General features: G+C 34.8%; 2 protein-coding genes and 1 pseudogene across 3 annotated transcripts; 2 read left to right on the top strand and 1 right to left on the bottom strand.

Annotated features, from left to right (window-relative positions):
• Positions 1–1,453: 1,453 nt before the first annotated feature.
• LOC143597743 (AP2-like ethylene-responsive transcription factor At1g16060) lies at positions 1,454–17,860 on the top strand. Its single transcript, XM_077076153.1, has 7 exons — positions 1,454–1,670; positions 1,808–1,890; positions 2,091–2,099; positions 4,786–4,874; positions 7,487–7,611; positions 7,741–7,817; positions 17,336–17,860. Exons 1-7 carry the CDS (start codon positions 1,516–1,518, stop codon positions 17,740–17,742), a joined length of 945 nt encoding a protein of 314 aa, XP_076932268.1. The 5' UTR covers positions 1,454–1,515; the 3' UTR covers positions 17,743–17,860.
• A 318-nt stretch (positions 17,861–18,178) lies between these two features.
• LOC143597742 (callose synthase 5-like) lies at positions 18,179–21,993 on the bottom strand (annotated as a pseudogene). The gene is made up of 11 exons (XR_013146985.1): positions 21,672–21,993; positions 21,472–21,583; positions 21,287–21,406; positions 21,093–21,208; positions 20,930–21,013; positions 20,480–20,592; positions 20,164–20,393; positions 19,146–19,941; positions 18,944–18,994; positions 18,659–18,844; positions 18,179–18,563 (listed from the first exon to the last, which is right to left on the bottom strand). The product of XR_013146985.1 is annotated as a callose synthase 5-like (transcript).
• Positions 21,994–22,944: 951 nt separating this feature from the next.
• LOC143597741 (uncharacterized) lies at positions 22,945–24,118 on the top strand (the record flags this gene model as incomplete). Its single annotated transcript, XM_077076152.1, has 1 exon — positions 22,945–24,118. A coding segment is annotated over exon 1 (1,174 nt), but the record flags the coding sequence as incomplete, so codon positions are not given.
• Between the last annotated feature and the right edge of the window lie 26 nt (positions 24,119–24,144).

The following is a 24,144-nucleotide window of genomic DNA, read 5'->3' as shown; positions in this document are numbered from 1 at the left end:
ATGTTGTGCTCATACAATGAAATCCAGCTTTGAGCCAAAAGTGGTGTTTGGTTGCTTAGAAACGTTCTTAGTAGAGAAAATGTACATGCTATAAAGAGTTTGTTTATATTACTAATATAACTAAAACTATATTTATTTTCTACACATAGTTACTTGCAATTATAATGTTTTACAAATGAAAATGTTGGACAATGTAAATGCTTTCATATTTTTATGCTCGTATAAGTGACTTCAACACTGGAAGACGAATGAATAATAAAGAAACTCATAAAAGAATGAAGAATTATCGAGATTTGTAGAAGTATAGGGCTAAGGATTTTTACCTAGCCTTGTAGCATCGTAGCAATCACGCCGAAATCTAGTTAATTACTCGCATTGAGGATACAAAGTCTTAAGTAGATAACTAGTTTAGTTAACTTGTAAGATTTGATTTGTTAATTAATGTATGATTAGACCTACCTTTATTTACATGTGTTTTTAGTTGATAATTCTAACACATTCATCATCATTATTGACGGTTTATTGGTAATTTTACGGTAGATTGTTTACAATTGGTTATTGTACCTTGTCAAGAGAATTCTTGCTCGTAATTGAGATAACGTATATTTGATCCATTACATATGAGTAACTGCACTCAAGAGAATTATTGGTTAGAAATTATTTGGTATAAAATCAATTTCAATTTATCTAATTTCATGGGATTAGCAAAAAGTGATAATTGAGTAGATGATTAGGGTGGCTAGGTTGAATTCCAAACTTTAGTTGATTAAGTTACGTTTTTTTGGAATTAGTGGTAAAATAAAGCAACTGAGTTTATTGATTATAAGACACGGCTAAGGTAATGTAATGAATGAGTTAGAAATATACTAGTGTTTGTGGGTAGTAAGAGTGAGTTGATGATTTCACAATCCAAGTATATTAACAATACTAGTTAAACAAACATGTATCAAAACAAAAATTACATAGGAATGATACATAAGTATATAACCTCCCCATCATCATTTGAATTGAATCCTTGTTCATGAATCATATTTATAACATTTATGAATAAAGTAATAGAAATCAAAGTATATTTACCAACACAAAATCAAAGTAAAATTACCTTATTATGATGAAAGAAATGAATTTATTATCTACCAGTCACTCATTCATCTGTAATTATCGTTCGTACAAACAAAATACATTTTTCACGTACACATTTATTTAACTTAGCACTAACCGGTGGTTGTGTTTAAATTCATTGAACTACATGTTTCTACGTTTTATCTAATAAGAACACATATGTAATTTTCCATCTTAGATAAAAAAAATCACAATTTGAGTGAAAGCTTAAGAGTTAAAAGTACTACACAATCAAAGTTAAGGGTCTTTTATGCATATAGTTTATGAAACTCAATTTGAATTTGGTTAAAATATAACTTAACCCAAGTTAATCAATATATAGACCCCTTTAAATTATCTGGTTTTTGTCCATTTTTTTCACAAAATTTTTTACTCACTTGTCTCCCTAAAAAGATGAATATAAAATCGCCACCTTCTTCCTCTTCATCTTTTCCATGCATCAACGACCAATCACTCACAATCCGCGAAACCAGAAAAAGGAACAAACAAATCGCTTTGTCTACCGATACTCCCACTCGCAGAACCTCCAATTTCAGAGGTGTTACCAGGTAAAAAATTCTTCAAAAAAGAATTTGAAATGATCAGTGATCTAACCAGGCCAGAAAAAAGGTTGAATGTTATTGAAATCAATAATTTTTTTTTTGTAGTTAATGTCTGATTTTTTTCATGCATGGGAGTTGAACAGGCACAGATTGTCTGGAAGATGTGAAGCTCATCTATGGGACAAGAACATTAAGGCCATCAACAATAAGAAGAAAGGGAAACAAGGTTTTTTTTTATACTTATTTCCAGATTAATTAATTAAGGGAAAAAAATATATGCATTTTGTGTTCATTATTTATTGAGTTTAATTTGCGTCAATTATGAATTTCTGACTGTTTTTCATTCTATTTTGGGATGTTGAATTCTTTGTTGCTCACATGCTGATGGTGGTTATGATGATAATGTTGATCATCATCATGATCTAGTTTACTTGGGTAAGCTTTCTCTTACTTTCTTAACTTTTTTTTTTATTATTTAAAAAACTGAAATTTAGATTTATTTTTTTATTGATTTAATGAAATGATCCCAAAACATTTATGGATTTAATAATTTATTATTCAGATTAAGTTTTTCTTTTCTTTTCTTTTTTTTCTATTTCTTTCTTTCTTTCTTTTTTTTAGTACATATATAGTGAAATGATTGCAAACCCCTATTTTAGCTCAATGGTTTTTGATATGTTAAATGGTGTCTCTCTAAAACCTTTGACGTTTCTCATTATGGATTCTCGAGCAAAATTATATAGGTGCGAGTTAATCTTCTAAAAGAAAAGAGAAAGAATGTATGCATACGTCACTCAAGTAAATCAATTCAACGAACATTAATGAAATGACCGCAAAACATTTATGGGGTGTATAATTTTATTTTGAATATTAGTTTTTTATTTGAAAAGTAATTTTAATGTGTATATAAGACCACACCATTATTTTTATTTTTTATATTTTGTTTGTGTTGCATGTTTGTATAACGTTCAAGTAATTAGATCGGTTAAACCAACATTAATGAAATGTTTCCATAACTTTTTTGTATAACATTAATAACCAACAAAAGTATTTTATTATTTATTATTTAGGAAGAAGCTAGAAGCCATTAACTACAAATTTTCTGGTGTACATGAGCTTTCTTTATTTTTGAAACTATTTTGATGTTATAATAAAATAAGAAAAAAAATTATACGTATACGTCATTCAAGTAAATGGAATTCAACTAATTTTAATAAAATGACTGCGAAACTTTTATGGGACTTATAATTTTGTTTCCAAGAATAATTTTTATTTTAAAAGTTTATTTAAAGTGTATATAACTGCATCATTACTTGTTTTTATACGTTTATAATGTTACTTTAACCAATATATGAAATGATAATGATCCCATAATTTATATCTTATTTTCTTTAATGTATATGGCTTTATAATTTATATATATGTGTGTGTGTGAAAAATGGTTCAAATAAAAGGAAGTTATTTACTAAGAATGGTAAGAACCAACAGAATTTTGATATTTGGCATTAAAACATACGGTGAAAGAAAAATTATAGGAAACTATGTCGGTTATAATGGTGAAAGAGTAATTGTAAGAAACTATGACGGTTTTTTGTAATTTTTAAATCTCAACCATTGATTGATATGATCCAATGGCTATGATTTATTCTAGTCTTCCTAGAAAACTACTTATTTTTAGGATAACTCTCCCCTATATATATATATATATATATATATATATATATATTGATGTTCTAATATAACAAAAATAAAATGTATGTATGCATCATTCAAGTAACATTTGGTTTAACCATATTAATGAAATGACCCCATAACTTTATGGGGCTTAAATTTTGGTTTTAACAGTAGTTGTCTTTATTTGTGATTTTTTTTTCAAGTATACTCTACATGGCTTTCTTTATTTTTACTAAACCGAGGTTTTTTTTTGTTTATAAAACCAGGATGATAAAATAAGAATTTTGGTTTTTTTATTTTTTTCATTTTTGTATTTTTTTATGATTTTTTTTATTTTTGGTATTTTTGTGGTTTAAAATAATTTTCATAGTTCTCAATTTCAAAAAAGTTATCTTATGATCATGATCCTTCAAGTTACATTGATTCAATGAACATTAATGAAACGATCACAAAACTTTTATAGGTTTATAGTTTTAGTTTCAAGAATATAGTTTTGTTTTTCTTTTTTAAAAGTTCATTTCAAGTACACACATATACACTAATACTTGTTCTTTTTTTTTCCGTTTGTGTATGCACATTTACGATCATTTCCTTTGCAATGATTTTATTATTTTACCCATGTTTTTTTGTTTCTTTTAGAAATTTGACTAATGCTCTTTATTTATCAAATCAACACAAATTAATTTCATAGTAATTATAAAATCACCAAATTATCCTTGTCTGTTTCTATGAAGTTGTGGCTGTGTATCATTTGAATTCATTAATGATTATAATTGTCCAAAAGGTTTGTTCTGTTTCCCAGATCCGTCTCCGAGAATTTAAATACCTCGGTCGAGTAAAAATAAATAACGAAAATTTTTTATTCCCTAACGTACATGGATAAAACTTTTCTCGAGCTGTTTATTATAAGTAGAAACCATTCCGAGCATGTGCATATCTCATAAAAAATTGTAAATAACCTTATTTTAATACCAAAAAACATATATATGTAATATGTATAAAAAGTTTGTGCCCCCGAACCAATGTGCCCTGGCCGATGGTGCGGCTCGCACACCCTCTGAGCCTCCCCTGCTGTTTCCAGTTTTATATTTAATTTGTACTTAACTTCATTTTAGAATTTGGTATTATATAACTGGTAAGAAGCTCATTGTGTGTGTGTTTTCATGTGTATAATTTACGAAGAAAAGTCTAAAATCATGGGCTTTAGCACTTGTACTTTCTTAATTAACTACTTGTACATATATATTTAATTACTATTTTTTGTTATATATTTTATATACAAATCTATTCTTTCATTAATTTATTTAATATTAATATATTTTTTATAAATTATTTATAAATAATAAGAAGTTGAGGTGTTTGTCGATTTAGGGGTGTGTGCTAACGAAGAGGCTCATAATCATACTTATGACCTCACTGCTCTTAAGTATTGTGCTTGTTGATTTAGGGGCATATGATAATGGAGAGGCCGCTGCTCGTGCTTATGATCTCGCTGCTCTTAAGTATTGGGGACCTGAAGCCACCCTTAACTTTGAGGTAAGGAAATTAATTTATTAAAATGACTAGCTTTTAAACTCGTGTATTATGTGATTTTTCAAATGATAAAAAAATAAATAAGGTTCGTTATTTAAAAGAAAGAAACAAAATTAAATAGAAAAAATAAATGAAATATATAGTACAAATAATAAGAAGTTTAGAACATACAATTTACAAATTTTACTAAAATGATTATGCAATGCGTTACCTTCAAATGTGCAAACCAATTAACAAAAATCCGACCTGAAACAGTTTAATTTTTCATTTCAAATCTTAATAAGTTGTATCAAATCTCCCTTTGTACCAGCGTACCAAAACGCATCCGCAGCCAATTCAAAACTCATATGCACCGTATGTCGACAGTTTCTAGTAACTCAATCTGATGACTCGTTTGTTCAAAAACAGTTTTAAATGAACTGAATTGTTGACTTTTAATCTTCAAATATCCTAAAATGCTACAATATTTGCTACAATATACTTTTAAAAAAACAATTTTTGAAATTCTGAAACCACTTTAACACACTTGAAATGCAATATGTGACCTGTAATCAGACTTGAACTTGTTATTTGACCCGTAACCCAACAACTAATAGATGCAAAATGACTCGGAACCCGGTTGATAAAATCTTGGCTTCAACCTATTATGATAGCAAGTAACCAACTTAATCAACCTAATAGGTATGATTCAATAAGCATAATTAATAGCCAACGAGAAAAAAATACAATATAAGCCCTAGACAAAACTAATACACACATCCGAATAAACAACAAACCAACCCTATCATGAAGAACAAATTAGAGTCACAATTAATAATCAAAGTTAATCAAAGAAAAAGTAAGGTTGAGAATCAATAATCAACATGAAGAACAAATCAAAATCATATAATCAAATCACATAATCGAACAAATAAGAAGTAGTTCTTTACTTCCTTTTCTTGAAATACTTTAAATCAAATCTAGAAAGAAACGACCCTGAATGCTCCAACACATGATTGGAATCAAAATTACTAATACTAGACATAATCGAAAAAGCCTACACTAATTTTTTACCAATTTTGTTCACCGATTTTGTCAAAAGCAGGAATAGAATTAAGATTGTTGATATTAAAAATAATATAAAAGACCATTAAATTTAGTACCGATTACGCAGCTCGTGAATTAATATCATATCTTATGAAATTGAACCAACAACAATGATGAGATGATACTTGTTAATTAACCATTACAAAAACACATTATCAAATCATTTAGGGCTAGCCTATATCAATGATAAAAGAAAATATAAAATCGATATAATGAATTTTGAAACCAAATTCAATTAACCTTTTATTTAATTAATATGAAACAATATAAAAAATACAATCGAATTATTGAAGATGTAAATCCATTTAAAGAAATATATAATCGATAACATAAATTTTGAAATCAGATTCGATTAACCTATTGTTTCATGATCAACTAACTATAAAACAACATAAAAATAAAAATCAGTTATCAAACAAAAGAAACATTTAACCAGTCCCTGTTAGATCGAATGAAAAACACCACCTACTCGATCGAAGGAAGAATATCACGATTGTCACTCGATTGAAAAGTATAAACCTCCATCAACTACTATTGAACAAAACCGATTAAACAATAACACTTAAAATAATAAAAGTTAAGAATCAGATGAAGAACACGATACCTGAACAAAGGGAATTTTGATGAATATTGTTATCATATAAAATTATATGAATGATAATTTAATGACTAATGTGGTCAAATTTTTATTGTGTATTGTTTCACTTAAGTAACATAAAAACAAAAAAACAAAAAAAAACAATTGCAGGAGCACGTCTGCATAGATTTACTGGAAACTTTAATCATTTTATTATAGTATTACATCGTCAAACCTCTGCTATAAATTGTCACTGTCATATAAGATTTCATAACATTTTTTAAAAAAATAAATATTTTCCCTGTAACGCTATATCCTTTTCAAACGGCACACTATCATCTTAATTATATATAAATCAACTTAAATTAATTTAATTTATAATATTTTAAGTTTTTATATTTAATATAGCTTTAAATAATAGAATATATTTTAAAGCTAAGTAAAAGTTGAAAATAAAAATAAAACAAGACATTAATAAGAACAAAAAGGTTACAAAAGTAAAAAAATAAATAAACAGTGCATTTATAAAAATAAAACTTTAAATAAATAAAAGTTACATAAACTAAAAGGTTGATTAATTCTAGCTGTAATCGTCATGTGACCGGTCTGAATCCTTCTAATCTTTATATAATTAATTAAAAATATGGTATGTAAGGTTTAGATCAAATAAAAATGAAATTAACGTGTTAATCATAAGAATCAAGTAAAGTAGTTATATATACAAGTAGAGTAATTATGTAATTAAATCATAGAGTAATTACATAATTCAATTAAAATATTACTATAGATGATAGGATGGAAAAAAAATGTTTTAGATAAAATGTAGAGCTCGTAGAACATTATTTAGTTTTGATTGAGAAAAGGGTGCAGTCTTGATCTGATGGGTCAAGAGACATGGTAAATTGTATTATATTATTTTGTAAATTGTAATTTGTATTCACTTTGAATGCAGGTGAGTAGGTACAAAAATGAGATTGAAGAGATGGAAAAAATGTCTAAAGAAGAATATATAGCGTTTTTGAGAAGGAAGAGCAGCGGCTTTTCAAGAGGAGCTTCCATCTACCGTGGAGTAGCAAAGTAATTAGCTAGCTACACCCTTTTTCTCAATGTTTGTTTTGTCTTATTTTTAAAACCGACACAAATTCGAGCATAACTTGAACCCGAAAGAAAAATATATAATTACGTTATCTGGTTTTTTATTTGTAGGCATCATCATAACGGAAGGTGGGAGGCTCGACTAGGACTTCTCAAAGAAAAGAAATACACGTACTTGGGAACTTTCGGTATCAACACTTTACTTGTCCTTTTTTAGAATAATGCTTTTACACGTAATGTAATGTTTTTTTATTTATGAAATTCACATGAATTAGGTTTGTTTAACCATGAAACCGGAAAAGTCGGCCGTTAGCCGATTTAAAATATTTGTTGCCCAGCACATGGTTCAGTTTAAATAGTTTGAAATTTGGAACCGGTTAAACTAAATCAAACATTTAACATTTGTTATTTTTATTTTTTTTCAATTTAGGAATATAAATAAAACCGTTAAAACCGAACCATCAAATTGTAAAAACATGAAAACTGGTTGTTCAGCCGATACAACCAACCGGTCAGTGATGTTTATCATATCCCAAAACCATAGTTAGCGAATTATTTCAAAAATTTTATCAAAACTGGTTAAAACTGGACTATAAACATCCTAGGTCCTTAGATTTGATTATATTTTAATATGGCCCTATAAAAGAATAGGAGAAAGTTTTCATGATGACTTGACATAATACTAACGTTACACATGATGAAATGGCATATTAATTTAAGCTAATCTTTTAAGGAAATGCATTTGTGTTCACTAAATAAAATAAAGATTGCAGGTTATTACTTTGGGTTAGCCAAGATTTTTTTAAAAGACAGTCAAGGTTATGTTTGATATTGTAGATAGTCTTGTGAAAAAAGCATACCATGATCATGAAACTAAAACTAATAAAGCTTGGTGGCTACTCTAGCTGTTCCTCTTGGGGTTCGTAGAGTTGTTTGCCACGAAAGTTAAAAGCATACAAACCTCAACAAACCTTGGCGAGTGCTCTTTATGGTAAACACATACATGATTTGGAGAAGCGATTCGATATGACCCCGAGACAAAAGACAGTTTTAGCTTGTCTCAAGGGGGCTCATGCCCAGGATTTTTTGACTGTTGTGCCCATTGAAGGTCTTGGGCAACGGATGTCAGCAGTTGAATACAAAGTCATCCTTAAATACCGGCTTATGATTCCTCTTTTCCCTCCAGATGAATCATGCCCCATTTGTAAAAAAGCTTGTTTGGATAGATTTGGTGAGCATGCCCTCCACTGTAAGGAATTGCCGGGATTCAAATATCGTCATGACTGGGTTAGAGATGTCTTATGGGATGTGCTTAGGCGTGCCGGGATCTCAGACAAGAAAGAGGCACCTGTTAACTTTCTGACTGATCCGCGAGAGAGAAGATCTACCTTGCGTCCTGCGGACGTTCTTGTGTTTGGCTGGGCAGGGGGTAAGCATGTGTGTGTTGATCTCACTGGGGTGTCCCCGTTGGTGGGGCTGAGAGACAGTGGCTTCATACCGGGACAGGCGATTTTGAGAGCGGAATCTAGGAAGGTTGTTAAGCATGAGGCAGCGTGTTTGGAGAATCAGCACGTGTTCATTCCCTTTGCCTTCGACACATTTGGATCCCTAGCTCCCGAGGCGGTTCGCTTCTTGGAGCGAGTGCAGAAGGTGGTCCACAGTGACTCGCATAGCCCGAGGAACCAAGGATTTATATTTAGTAGGATAGGCTTTGCGATTCAAAAGCGGATAGCGGCGCAGCTTGTTGCTCGCTTACCCATTATCCAAATGTAGCTCGCTTTGTGTTATATAAAATATTTTAACTTTTTCAAAAAAAAAAAAGCATACAATAAATATAACTCCTTTCACAATCCTCCACCAATTAAACAAGTTCAAATAGCCTAAAAAATCCAAATAAAAACATTCATAACATGTTTCAAGGCGAAGTAAACTTTGAAAGTTGTTTTTATGAGGTAGTAATGTGGATCACTACCAATGAACCAAGAAGCTTCCATAGGATCTGTACTAAGTTATAGCGGAATATTATGCTTAGGGTTATTCACAAGCCGAGCCGAACTGAACGAGGGCTTGCTCGTTGCTTGGCTCATTCAAATTCAACTGAGCCGAGCTGCTCAAAATCGAACCGAGCCAAGATCGAACCGAGTATTTTCCGAACATTTTTCGAGCGGTATCGAGCGAGTTCAGAGCATTAATTTTTTCCCTTTAAACTCTTTTATAAGAAAGAAGTTTGAAGTTTAATATAATGTGCATGAAAATAAATTAGTAGTTTTTGAAATATTAGTAGTAGCGTGTATTTTTTGATAAAATTGAAGTTTGAAGTTGGATATAATGAAATAAACAATTAATAATTAAAAAAATAATTATTATTTTATATAAATACTAGTTTGATCCTACCGTATTACGGGAGTTTATTCAAGTTTTTGTTTTAATCGTTTTTGCTATTTTATGATAATTTATTTTATTTTTTTAACGTAGTTTAGTTTTAATATAATACATATATATTAGTTTGTTATTATATTTTTTAGCGTTTTGAGTTTTTTCAATTGAGATGTGTAGGTTTTTTAAAATTTTAACGAACAAACATAAATAGACACGAGCATGTTGATTTTTTTAAATGAACAAACATGAACACAAATATTTATAATGAAAAATGGGATGTTAATGTAGTTGACAATGGTGGGTAGTATCGAAAGTTAACCGGCGATAAAGATGATAGACCAGCAACAGAGAACATGCAAAGGAGATAAATTAAATTAAGGTTTAATGATAGTGTTTACCGATAAATGAGATCTTATAACTCATTTGAGGACTATTAGGGTTTGGTGATTAATTTGATGATTAAGTGGTTATTTCACAAATAAAAGAGATGTTATAACCCGTTTAGGAGTTATCCGGGTTTGGTGAGGCCCATGACCCGCAAAAATTATTGTTTGATTATGTAAGTCACGTGGTGAATTGATAAGCAGATTATTAACGATCGAACTTTTGGAATAACTCTCCAATGCTTTTATTAATCCAAGAAAAATAACTCAAAAACTTAGATTACAATCCATACCATAACTCAGTATTTATAACCTAACATATACGTGTTAGACTATAACTAGGATTGCTAAAAACAATTAATTCAGATAATTAATCCAAACTTGATAATTATCTCTTATCCTTAACTAACTTTACTTGCACTCAAAGACCCATTCCTTGTACTGCAAGCCACATATAATTAAGGACGGTTCGGTAATTAATTCCAACAATCACCCCCTTAATTTCCGAACTGGAATAGGGAGATCTTTAACACCGAACAAATCCCGCATCTCTTTGAACTTAGTCCTTGCAAGAGCTTTCGTCAGTATGTCGGCCCGTTGCTCTTTGCCATTGATATGTTCAACTTCCAATTCACCATCTTGAACACAGTCCCGAATAAAGTGAAAACGGGATTTGATATGCTTGGTTCGACTATGAAAATCGGGATTTTTCACAAGTGCTATGGCAGACGTATTATCGATCTTTAATACCACATTCTGCAATGCCTTTTCAGTAATCTCGCTTAACAACTCTCGAAGCCAAACGGCTTGAACCGTGGCTGCCGATGCCGCCATATATTCTGCTTCACATGAAGATAAAGCAACTGTACTTTGCTTTTGAGAACACCATGTAATATGAGCATCACCATAGTAGAACACATGACCTGTGGTGCTTCGACCGTCATCCTCATCAATATTGTGACTACTGTCACCAAAACCCGAGTAGTAAACTGGTTCCACCTTGACCATACTTGATGCCATAATTTAACGTGCCCTGTATGTATCGCATAATCTGTTTCACCGCCACCGAATGAGGAACTCTGAGACTTTGCATATACCGACTCACCACTCCAACCGAGTACGCGAGTCGGGTCGAGTATGAACCAAGTGCCGAAGGCAACCGACTTTTCGCCGATACTTCGTTGCATCTACTTCCGGTTCTGACTCGCACTTTGACATCTTGTCCGCGGGTTGCATTGGACAATAAGTCAGATTATATGATTGCAAATTAGCCTCTTTCAAAATCTTCAACGCGTAGGCTTTTTGTTTAATTGCAATCCCGTCCGCCATTTGATTAACTTCAATCCTCAAATAATAAGATAACTTACCCAAATCGCTCATCTCAAACTTTTCCGCCACTTGTTTCTTGAACTCGTTAATTTCGGTCTTATCCGAACCCGTCACCACCAAATCGTCCACATAAACGCCAATAATTAAGACCGATTTCAGTGTGTGTTCTTGTAAACCGCTTGTTCGTTTTCACACCTTTGAAATTTTAGACCTTTAAGAATCCCGTCTAGCTTGGTATTCCAAGCTCGTGGAGCTTGTCTTAGACCGTAAAGAGCCTTAGAAAGTTTATAAACTTTTCCCTCATGCCCCGGTTTTTCAAATCCCTCGGGTTGTAAACATATACTTCTTCCTTGAGCTCGCCGTGTAAAAACGCGGATTTAACATCAAGATGGTGTAAATCCCAACCATTAGTAGCTGCAAGGGCTATAAGAAGTCTTACGGTTTTGAGTCAAGATACGGGTGCGAACGCGTATTCGAAATCAATTCCGGGTTGTTGCACGTAACCTTTTGCAACGAGTCGAGCTTTATACTTATTAATAGTCCCGTTGGCATTTCGTTTGATCTTAAATACCCACTTGAGCCCAATAATTTTTGCACCGTTTGGCGGGTTGACAAGAGACCACGTTTTATTTTTCTCAATTGACTCGATCTCTTGCTTCATGGCCCGTTCCCAATTCACATTTCCTTTTGCTTCGGAATACAAACCCGGTTCTCTGTCGGTAGTTATTAAATGAACTTCATCGCCTCTTACCACCTCATCTTCGATCACGTAATCATTTAATCGTAACGGAATCGCACGCATTCTGGTGGACTTGCGGATCAGATTTTCAGTTGAATTTTGGGCTGTACCTGGGTTGTTTTCAGCTGCAACTGGGCTGTTTTGAGCTGCAAATGGGCTGATTTGGTGCTGGGTAGAAAACTGAGCAGTAGCTGATCCCGTTAGGTTGCTGCTGCAGTTATGAAACTGGGCTGACCCGGTGCTGTTTGGTGCTGAATGGGCTGAACATTCAGAATTTTGGGCTGTACTAGAGGCATCCGCGGACTGGTTTGATTCATCGGCCTCCTGTGATGGATCAGAACTGATTTTTATAACAAATTCTGCTTCTTCAGCCTCGGGTTCAGTATCTGATTTTACCCAATCCCAGCCTCGTTTTTCATCGAATCAAACTTCCCGACTTACATAAATTTTTCGGTGAGTCGGGTCATACATTCGGTATGCTTTTGTGCCCGGTTCGGTTCCAAGATGTACCATCGGTCGACTGCGATCATCTAACTTCTTTTGAATCGGTGTGGTTTCTTAAACGTAACCCATACATCCAAAAACTCTAAGATGATAGACTGTCGGTTTGCGACCGAGTAGAGCTTCATATGGGGTTTTTGAGATCATGGCTCTCGTTGGTGATCGATTTAAAATATAAACCTCATATCTCGCGGCTTCTCCCAAAAAACGTTGTGGAACTTGCATCGCTTTTAACATGCATCGTATGGCCCCGATATGCATCGTACGGCCCCGATTAGTCCAATTTCGTCTTTCCACAACACCGTTTTGCTGTGGTGCATGCGGTGCGGTTAAGTGTCTCCTGATGGCATTATTTTCACACCAACTTCTAAACTCGTTTGATATGAACTCGCCTCCTCGATCGGTCCGAAAAACACCAATTTTAGCGCCGGTTTCAGCTTCGATTAACACTTTGAATTTCTTAAAGACCGCAAACACTTGATCTTTCGTTTTTAGAAGATAACACCACATGTAACGGGAAAGGTCATCAACGATCAGAAATATGTACCTATTTCCGACAGGTGTCGGTGGTGTTATCGGGCCATATAAATCTCCATGTAGTAGCTCGAGTGGTTTTGTGGTCCGGTATTTGCTTTGATCCGGATATGGTAACCTTGATTGTTTCCCTACTAAACATGCATCACACAAATTAGTAGCATGAGAAATTAAAGGAATTCCACGTACCATATTTTTCGTGCCTAACGCCTTCATTGCCTCGAAGTTTAGGTGGCCCATTTGGGCGTGCCATAGCCATGCCGGATCGTCTAGTCTCGATAATAGGCAAACCGGAGCTCCCACGGTTAATTTAACCGTATACAACCGGTTCCTTGTTCGAAACACTTTCATCATCAGTTTACCCTCGCCGTCGTACAAGAGTAAATAATTCTCCTTCAATCGAACATCACACCCGTTCTCGGTTGCTTGACCGAGACTAATTATATTGCTTTTTAAACTTGGTATAAAATAAACGTCGGATAAAACCCGGTGATCTCCGGTTTTTGAAGTAAACAAAATTGTTCCTTTACCGACTATATCAACACATGAACCGTCCCCGAATTTAACCTTACCCGTTATATTATTGTTGAGTTCGGAAAAATACGACCGGTTACCTGTCATGTGGTTCGACGCTCCGTTGTCAAGATACCAAGTGCCTTTTTCAACTTTCTTGGCTTTTAAGCTTTTCGGGTTGACTCGTTCTTCATTTAAATAAACAATCTCGTGAAGGTTTAAATTACCAGCCGGGTCACGATCGGCTGGTTGGTTTGTTTCGGCTAGGTTTGCTTGTTGATTTGCTCGTCTTCGTTCAGGACACGAGGACGCAAAGTGTCCCATCTCGTCACAACGAAAACATTTTATCTGAGAGCGGTCCTTCTTTACCATCACCTGTCCTTCGGTTTGGTTCCGACTCGTTCCTCTTCCCCCGGTTTCTCCGCTTCATCCATGACCCCGTGAACTCGGCCCGCCTCTACCTCGCCCTCTCGGTGTGTTACTCGACTGACCACGGTTCGAATACTCGACTTTATGGAACATCAGCTTCCCTTGACCCTCGGATTGACATATCTCGTCCTTAATCTGTTCTTCATAAGCTTTTAAACGTCCCACCACATCATCGAAACCAACTGTCTTCAAGTTAACGAGTTGTTCGATCGAGGCTACCATATGTATAAAGTTTTTCTTTGGTAGCCCGCTAAGAAATCTCTTAACCATCTTAGATTCTTCAATTGTTTCACCAAGAGAGGCTGCTTTTGAGGCTAAATTATTTATTTGGCTTGCAAACTCATCGACTGTACTCGAATTCGTCCATGAGATTTTGAAGTCGTGTTTCCCTTACCCGATCAGCTCCTAGATGTTGGGCCTTAATCGTGTCCCACATCTCCTTAGCGGTCGGTAGATTCCCCACTTGCAAGGTCATTGCCTCCGGAATCGATTGAATAATAGAGCAATCGCCATGTTGTTCTTCTTGGCATCCGTACTCGTTCCTGGGTCGATCATCTCCCATACCCCGTGAACATTAAAGATTGCCCGTAACTTCATAGCCCAAATCGTGTAAGTCGTAGAGGTTAGCATCGGACAAATTAACGATGTCGAGCTATTCTATTTCGTGTTTCGGTTACTGTTACTTGTGTCACCCATCGTATTCGATCTTCTTTGTCTACTGTATTTGACTAGAAACCTTGAATCTTGTTCCAGCCCTATACGACTCCTTCTGACCGAAAAGCAAAAAGACAACCAGACCTTTGCCAATAATCAATTGGAGCTACTGTAGCAAATTATCGAGTATTAACAAAGTCAGACTTTTCTGTGCAGAAATCGATCAGTCCTTTGATCGAGTTGATCAGAATCTTGAACAGGCCCGTCAGGTTTCTTGAACTGCTCCTGCTGATCTTTGATTCCAGCCCTTCGAACAAATTCCTCCTGGTTCTTGAGGCTTGCTCTTCTACAATGATGAAGATGATGGATGGACAGGATCTATGAAGCTCTGATACCAATTCACGTGGTGAATTGATAATCAGATTATTAACGATCGAACTTTTGGAATAACTCTCCAATGCTTTTATTAATCCAAGAAAAATAACTCAAAAACTTAGATTACAATCCATGCCATAACTCGGTATTTATAACCTAACCTATACGTGTTAGACTATAACTAGAATTGCTAAAAACAATTAATTCAGATAATTAATCCAAACTTGATAATTATCTCTTATCCTTAACTAACTTTACTTGCACTCAAAGACCCCTTCCTTGTACCGCAAGCCACATATAATTAAGGACGGTTCGGTAATTAATTCCAACAGTAAGAGTTTCATAAATATATGAGATGTTATAACCCATTTAAAGACTATCCGGGTTTAGTAAGACCAATACCCGTGAATTCAGGTCAAATGCATGAGAAGCCTCCATTTATAAATCAAGCAATCTGATGGCTCTAGAGAATGGGGGAACAACCTGAGAGCAACACATTGGATTTCATAGTAGGTAATTATATAGATAGTTAGATATATGCACAAATATATAACTTATATTTATAATTATCTTTAATATTGAAATACTGAATACTAAATATAATTATTTTTTATATTGAAAGTACTAGAAAATATTCAATAATTAGAAGGTATTATATTTAATATTCAGTTTTTCAATATTCAAGATAACTATTAAAACAAAATATATATTTATGAGTATATATATATATATATATGTATTCCGAACCGAGCGGACCTTTGCTCGTTGTTTGGCTCGTTTACAAACCGAACCAAGCGGAGCGGCCCGTTTACAATCGAGCGAAAAAATGAGCAAGCATTTTCCGAGCAAAATTCGAACGAGCGACGAGCGGTTTGCACAGCATGCTTGAAAATTATTATGGGTTTTAGGGTTTTTGTTTGGGCTTAGAACAGCTAGTCCATTATGCTTAAAAATTATTATGAATTTTTTTTTTTTTGGGTTTTAAAGTGGTTTAAGCTTAGTATTTCTTTTACTAATGAGCATTTATACTTTTGTTGATACAAATTAAATTAGGGTCTAGTGCTTGTAATTCTTCTTTCTTTGTCGTTTATGTGTAAATACTGGTTTCACTAAGACAAGACTTGATCCTAGTGGTGTTATACTTGATACTCCCATACCAAGTAGAAGTTGTGTACGTGTGAGAACTTTGAATAACTTTCTCCCTAAACCTTTTAACACTCGAGAGAAATGCATGTGATTTCTATACATTCTTGTGTTCTCAACAATGAAACCAATGAGGCAAAGTGCCTATATCAGCAAGAACAGAGACATCAAATGAACATTGTTTATTGTGTTTTTTTCTTTTGTTCTTCAATTTCTATCTTACATGTTTCAATATATGTGCTTTGTAGTTTGTACAAAGGAATAGAAGACAGGATTAATGGGAAGTTCATTCCCATGAGACCTGCTAATTTGTGTGCGTGTAAATCTTTATATAAAACTTATGCATATATATATGTTTTCATAAACGGTAAGTACATTCTTAAATTTAGTTGGATTGAGTTGCTTATATATTTATGTGTTATTGCTCTGCATAAAATATATAAACCATGTATAATTCTCTCTAATATATATTGTATACGTAAATAACATCAACACACCATTTCTCGTATAAAACATTTATTTACTTCTGATATACCTTATATCAAATATTACTTCTTTAAATAATAACTTTTGTCATTTGGGATCTAATATTGTCCGTGTCTAGTGTCTACTATTTTAACTTGAATAATAACATGTATAGTCTTGACAGTTTTGTTGACATTTAAACGCGTACCTCTAGACTGCAGATGTTAGTTTTTAAACTCGTGAGTTATATTCTTGTTTTCAGCTACACAAGAGGAAGCAGCTGAAGCATATGACTTGGCAGCCATAAGGTACCGAGGGGCAGCTGCCATTACAAACTTTCATATAAGCCATTATTCTAAACGCATGGGCGCTTCTATTGCTCATGATGATCCACCATCATCTAATGATGGTGATGCAGAATATCAAAAGCAAAATGAAGTGTTGTCCGAGACAAAGAATCTCAAGTTTGAACAAGATGATCCATGGAGCTTAGGTATGGAATTAGGTTATGCTCCATTTGAAGATGAGTTGGATTTGTTTAATGATCATGGACCTGAAGCTACCATTGACTCAATATTTAACAAGCCGGTCTCCAACAACAATGCTTGTGCAACGTCGACTCCGTCTCCTTTGTTTGCCTCATCCTCCAGGATGAATCTTGGAGCTTAGATTTTTTTTAACCTTTTATAGGAACACCATACCAAACCATAGTCCTGACAAAAATATGTTTGCTACAATAGATGACTAAGAACTATCACTCCAATAGAACCTATGTTCTGCATAATCTTGTTGAACGTTTTTATAATTGTTTCGGTTTGTTATTTGTACAAGTTTGCAGTCATATAAGCTTTTTTTAACCCATTTTTCAAAGAATGTATTGATTTGGACATGTCAATTGGGGAAATTAGATAACAGGTCAAACAGTCAACTATTATAAAACTTTTTAACCCGGCTCCATTTGGGCCAGAACCTCTTCTGAAACGGTCCGTTTGACCCAAACTCGCTCATAATCACATTAACCCAAACCCATTCTGACCCCTCACCAGGGCCACCAAGTAAGCTGTAACTAATTAGTTGGTGGTAGATGTGATTTTGGGTCTTTCACAGAGATCTAGTTCCTTACATGTGCATGGACAGTTAACATTTACACTGGAGTTAACCAAAAGAACTTTATACTAGTGATGGTTGCTAACAACAAGCGATTGATTGATTGATCTATCTGGAATCCTTCCTACATGTACTTTACCACTAATGACTGACTACTTATTTTTCTTGCCACCAGCTAGAATACGTTGGATCTGTAGACCTCTGCTAAAAGCTTGGTTGAACAGAAGTCTGGTTTGGAAATCGTACACCATGGGGAACCATGCAAGTATCGCGACCGGGGTGAAAATCATTACGCCCAATATATACTCGTACCCTCTCCCCAGTGCTTTCACCGAACCCCACATTCCCAACGCCTTAACTAGCACCCTGCATGCTTGTGCTATCTGCATATCACATTATCACATCTCATCTACTAAACTCACTAAACTGTTATTATTAACAAGATTACAATTTGCAAAAACCGAGCGTGCATGTGTACCTGCAAGATAGCCCATCCAGTTGGCATGAACGCAAGTAAGCTTGCAAAGATATCCCCAACAGTAAGTCCAAGAAACTGGAAAAGAATCACAAGTGTGACTATGAATCCAATAAAGAGGAACAGTTTAAGCAGTCTGAACATTAGCTGGAAATCAGCACTGAACTTCTTCCGGCCCATGGATACTATCTGCAAATAAGAAACATAAATCACTTGATAGAAAGGTAAATTGGTATTTAAAACAAAAAAAAAAAAGCAGTATGGCAGGAATTTGGTTTCAGAACAGACCTTCAAGATGACTATAACCGCAAGAATTACAAGCCAAGATAGAGCATACACCTGCAATCATTACAATAATAATCAAAATCTTTTAATGACATTAAAAAGAGATATTTGACATGTGCCCTTTTTTTATTTTCTATTTGAGCCATTTAACCTAGAATCCAGCCCAAATTGGCCCGTTGAAAAGTAAGCAAGTCGAAATATTTACCATTATGCTTTTATCATTTTGGGTGACTCTAAGCTGATAAACAATCCCATACTGGTAGATGAAGAATCTGAAAGAAAGAATTAGTTCCATTAAACGTCCAACAGGGCCCGTGAACTGAAGGTGCTCTTGTTCCTCCTCCCACCATGACTCCCAGCTTTTGTTAGCAGGAATACCAATACCACCCCGGTTACTAATCCATGTTGACCAGTCTTCCCAGTCTTCCACTATTTTCTGCCATTCAAACCCAGAAGGGTTGAAAAGGAAAGGAGCAAACAGCCAAGAAACCACGAGAAACCACATGGAAGCAGTTAGAAAAAAGGAGGCTGTACTGCTGGTAGCCGCTGACCCATATGCTTGATAAACCACTAGCAAAATGAACAACTCCATGGCTTTAGTAAAATGACTCCTTGAATACATTCTGTAATTTTCAGCAAATTTCTCGTGTCTCACAACAAACCCACGCCCGGTGGCTCGGTACTTGGCCCCACCATGCAAAATCGTGCGGCCAAAATAGTGTAGCTTTGTACCAAGAGAAAATGTAAAGAAGACAGCTGCTAACTGGAGTTGCATGATGATCATGTCACCCATTGCGGTTCTGAAGCCTCGCTCTAGTCCAATCTCCATGATCATGGGCAAAGCCATTAAAAGACCCAATTGAACTACAGATTGAGATGCCATTACTGCCTTCAGAGCAGTGTCTCCCCTTATTCTTGCTGATTTCATTATTGCTCTTTCTAATCCTCAGAGTGAGGTATAATCTTCCATACAAGTATGCATACACTGTAAGGACCACCAGCTGGATGGTATTATCAACAAAAGAGCCCATGTCAGCCTCAACCCAACAAATTAAAATCTGTTGACTATAATTTTAATTACTACAACTACATTTACCATTGAACTCGATTGTAAACAGAAAAATTTAATTATAACCTAGAATATGCCCTTAAGTGTGCAGATTAGTTATAGTGGGTGGTGGATTATTTTTAAAGCTACATAGTGCATTGGGCTAAAAGCTTACCATAGAGCTGACATAGAAGCCAGTAGTCGTGTAGTAACATGATAACATCCGGAAAAAGTCAAAGCGGTGGCCTAATCTGTAGATGTCCCAACTTAAAGTCTGCTCCCCATTACCGCATGCAACTTTAGCTTCGAAAAGTGAGATTTGGTTGAGGCCAGCATCTCTTCCCTTGCCAACTTGTATGTATTCATGATGAGTTATATTACCACGTCTCAATGTTGAGTTGAACCCTACATATATCACAATGAGTCTCAATACAGTTGTCATACATCTAATGAGTAAATCATGGTTCACAGTTCATCAAAGATATATATACCTGCAAAGATGTCCTCATTTAGGTTAATGCCTTTTGAAGCTTTGCTAATGCCTCCTCGTGTAATGTGGAAAATTCTATCAAAGACATCCGGATGACCATAGTGGAACCGAACCCTGAAAGGATGTATAAGTAGTTCAGTATAGTAGCTTCTCAATTCTAATATCAACATCAAATAAGTTTGGCCAACACTTCTCGATTCTTATATCAGCATCAAATAAATTTGACGAACAAAAGCTAACTTTTGTCTTTCATGAAAGATCATGTAAATATAATGGTTATATTGTTTACTTAAGTTACTTCAAAGTATTACTCTAGGCCAATCACAGCACTAGAGATCATAATTATATGTTTCCCTTGTTTCTGAATCTAATGAACCCATAATATGAACTAGGAAATGCATCTTAAAACAAATATGTTTACTTTAAGTTAGGTTTCAAATAAGTCACATACTTCAGTGGCCTTGCAAGTACACGTTGACCAATGGTAACAAAGCTCGTTTCCTGATTTGACATGAACCACGCCAAAGAAGAAACACTGCAGCAAAAATTTGACATCAGATGCGAGTCTAGGTTCAAACAAAAACAGAAAAGAAAAGCCAATTTTAATACTTAACCTTCCTGTAAAGATGTGTTCGCGCACACCCAAAATAGTTGGGGACCTGACTCCATGATCCTCATTAAACTCTTCAAGTAGGTTACGCATTTTGAAAGCTTCCTCCAAGTAGTTGTCCTGCAAAATGACACCAAAAACAATGAAAAACTATTTTGTTGAATTGAAGTGAAAACAATAACTAATAGGAATATATACCTGGTTCATGTCAATAGTCTGAAGAGCTTCCCCTCTTGTGAATACTATGGCATGGTTTTGATTCTCAGGCTTACCTTCTCCTATTTTTGCAGAGCCAGGTAACTTTATCCTGTAAATTTCCTTTAACAAGAACAAGATGCAGTTAGCACTATGAATATTCTAGGCAAAATAATAAAGTTGGGTACCTGATCAAGATTATCTGCAGCTTTAATCAAGACAGAATAGAAGGCCTTATGTGATTTTGCGCCTTCTCTTTCTTCAACTTCATCAATGTATGCAACACGAAGAGCTGGATTGCTGTACACAAACAATGCAAGGGAGACAGTTATATTATTAAGTCAAAAAACTATGTGAGCGCATACTTATCGTCCCATGAAATACTTACTTGACCATTAAATTTAAGATGTCAGTTGCACGACGATCACCGCTACGCTTCTGGTTTCCATAATTTTGGCATGTTGCAACGTAAGTAAATTTCATATCAGCTACAGCCTCTAGTCGAGCATACAAGGATTTCTGGTTTTTCTTGTCCTCCTCTGATGGAATGGTTACAGCTTTATAACCTTCCAGTATTTCTGAATGGTTGGCCAACAAAGAATGAGGGTAGGATATCATCTTTAAAAAGTATGTTACATAAGATTATCTCCAAAGGTAAATCAGAGTTTTATATTATTATTATTTCCTCAACTTAATAACCTACATTTGAATATCCGATGCTAAGGTAAACTGCTAAGGCAATTGATATTATTATTTCATATTTGACTAATATGAAATATGTCTTGCAATTTCATATTTGCAATTTACAGATAAAGCGCCTGTATCTTCTTCTCACAGTAAATGAATCCTAATGTAACATTTTACATAATAGCAATTCAGTTATTATTATTTCATATTGCTATTACATAATAGCAATTCATTTACTGAATATCCTAAATTGCTACATGCATTTACTGAATATCCTTTCATTTACTGAATATCCTAAATTGCTACATTCATTTAGGATATTCAATTTAGGATATTCAAATGTAGCAATTCAGTTACATAATAGCAATTCAGTAATAGCAATTCATTTTACATAATAGCAATTCAGTAAATGCATGTAGCAATTTAGGATATTCAAATTTACATAATAGCAATTCAGTTATGAGCGTTGTAAGCTAGATAATTAAAGTCCTAAATCCTAATGTAACATTTTGTACACAATACATGCAATAGAACTATATGCATAACCTGTTTGTTAGTTAATCTTGAATAAAAAGAATAAATTGAATAAATCATGGGTCAATAAAGAGTATTTCTAGGAGGAGTGATCCTAGGAGCAAGATTAGGTTCTGTTATTATATAGTCTTTATGGCTGAATATTTTGTGTCTTATTTTTAGCAAATTTCCTTTCTTAGTTACCTAGCCTACCTAATATAAAAGGGGCAGTCCTGCAGCATTGTAATCAACACAAACACAAAAATACTTTTGTTTGCTTTCTTTCAAGCAATAAGAATCGGGCTGTCTGTTTTGTTTTCTCTTGTTCTTGATTTGTGGTTTTGATCCAATTGTCTTCAATTGGTATCAGAGCACCAGGTTAAGAGTGTTCAGTTGCTTGAAGGCTCAGTCTTTTTCGACGGACAGAAGAAGAGAGTATCTCAGAAAGCAACAGAAAAGGCATGGCAAATCCAGCAAACCAAGGAGGACCAAGAGAAGCAATCCATGGAGGACCAAGAGAGCATACCTTGTCATTGCAATGCCCGATTTTGACTCCCTCAAACTACACTATCTGGGCTGTCAAAATCAAGGCTATTTTCAATGTACATGGTGTTTGGGAAGCAATCGAACCAAGGGCTGGAGTCGAGGTTGATCCGAAGAAAAACAGCCTTGCGATTGCATACTTGTATCAAGCAATCCCAGAAGAACTAGTTTTGCAGCTTGCTCATCTTGAGCAGGCAAAACAAGTTTGGGATGCTTTGAAGGCAAGATTCATCGGAGCTGAACGAGTTCAACAAGCCCGTTTGGGGCTGTTAGAAACAGAGTTCGAGGCATTGAAGATGAAAGAAAGTGAATCAATAGAAGACTTTGCTGGAAAATTAGGAGAAATCGTATCTAAAACAAACAGCCTTGGAGGGGAGATGGAAGAAAAGAAACTAGTTCGCAAGTTTCTTGGGGCTGTTCCTGATCGGTTTCTACCAATCGTAGCCTCAATCGAACAATTTGCTGATCTGGATACTATGTTATTCCAGGAAGCAATCGGGAGATTGAGAGCCTATGAAGAAAGAATAAAATCAAGTACTAAAGGTGGCGACCAACTCCTATTATCCTATGAAGATTGGCAGAACAGAAACCGCGATCAAAAGGGTTCTGGTCGGGGACGTGGGTCTGCTGGAAGGAGTAATAGAGGCCAAGGGAGAGGCAGAGGTCGATCATCTTCGAATGGTGCGAAAGCTGAAGAACGACAGCATTCAAAGGGGAGGGATAGATCAAACTTGAAATGCTTCCGATGTGATGGGAAGGGCCATTTCTCGTCTGATTGTCCCACAAAACGAAGAGATGAGGCAGCAAATCTTGTACAAGAAGATGGACCAGCACTGTTGATGACAGTTCATTCAGAAAGCAAGAAGGAATTTGTTTTTCTAAATGAAGATAAAGTGATTCCACAGCGGTATGATCAAGAATCAAAGGAAGACCACACATGGTTCCTTGACAATGGTGCAAGCAACCACATGACGGGTAATCGTGCAATCTTTTCCAAACTCAATTTCAACACGGTTGGAAATGTTCGATTTGGAGATGGTTCATACGTGAACATAGAAGGAAAAGGAATGATTATCTTAGCATGCAAGAATGGTGAACAAAAGATTCTTGAAGATGTC

Source organism: Bidens hawaiensis, unplaced genomic scaffold, assembly GCF_021521415.1.
Source record: "Bidens hawaiensis isolate Kalapana, Puna unplaced genomic scaffold, B.hawaiensis_p1.1 tig00048970_1, whole genome shotgun sequence".
Classification (NCBI taxonomy): domain Eukaryota; kingdom Viridiplantae; phylum Streptophyta; class Magnoliopsida; order Asterales; family Asteraceae; genus Bidens; species Bidens hawaiensis.
This window is presented reverse-complemented; position numbering and strand designations above follow the sequence as displayed.

Coding starts and splice junctions, on each gene's coding strand:
- LOC143597743 (XM_077076153.1), top strand. CDS start 1,516: ATGAATATAAAATCGCCACCTTCTTCCTCTTCATCTTTTCCATGCATC. Junction 7,612..7,740: donor ATCTACCGTGGAGTAGCAAA/GTAATTAGCTAG, acceptor TTTTATTTGTAG/GCATCATCATAACGGAAGGT. Junction 7,818..17,335: donor CACGTACTTGGGAACTTTCG/GTATCAACACTT, acceptor TCTTGTTTTCAG/CTACACAAGAGGAAGCAGCT.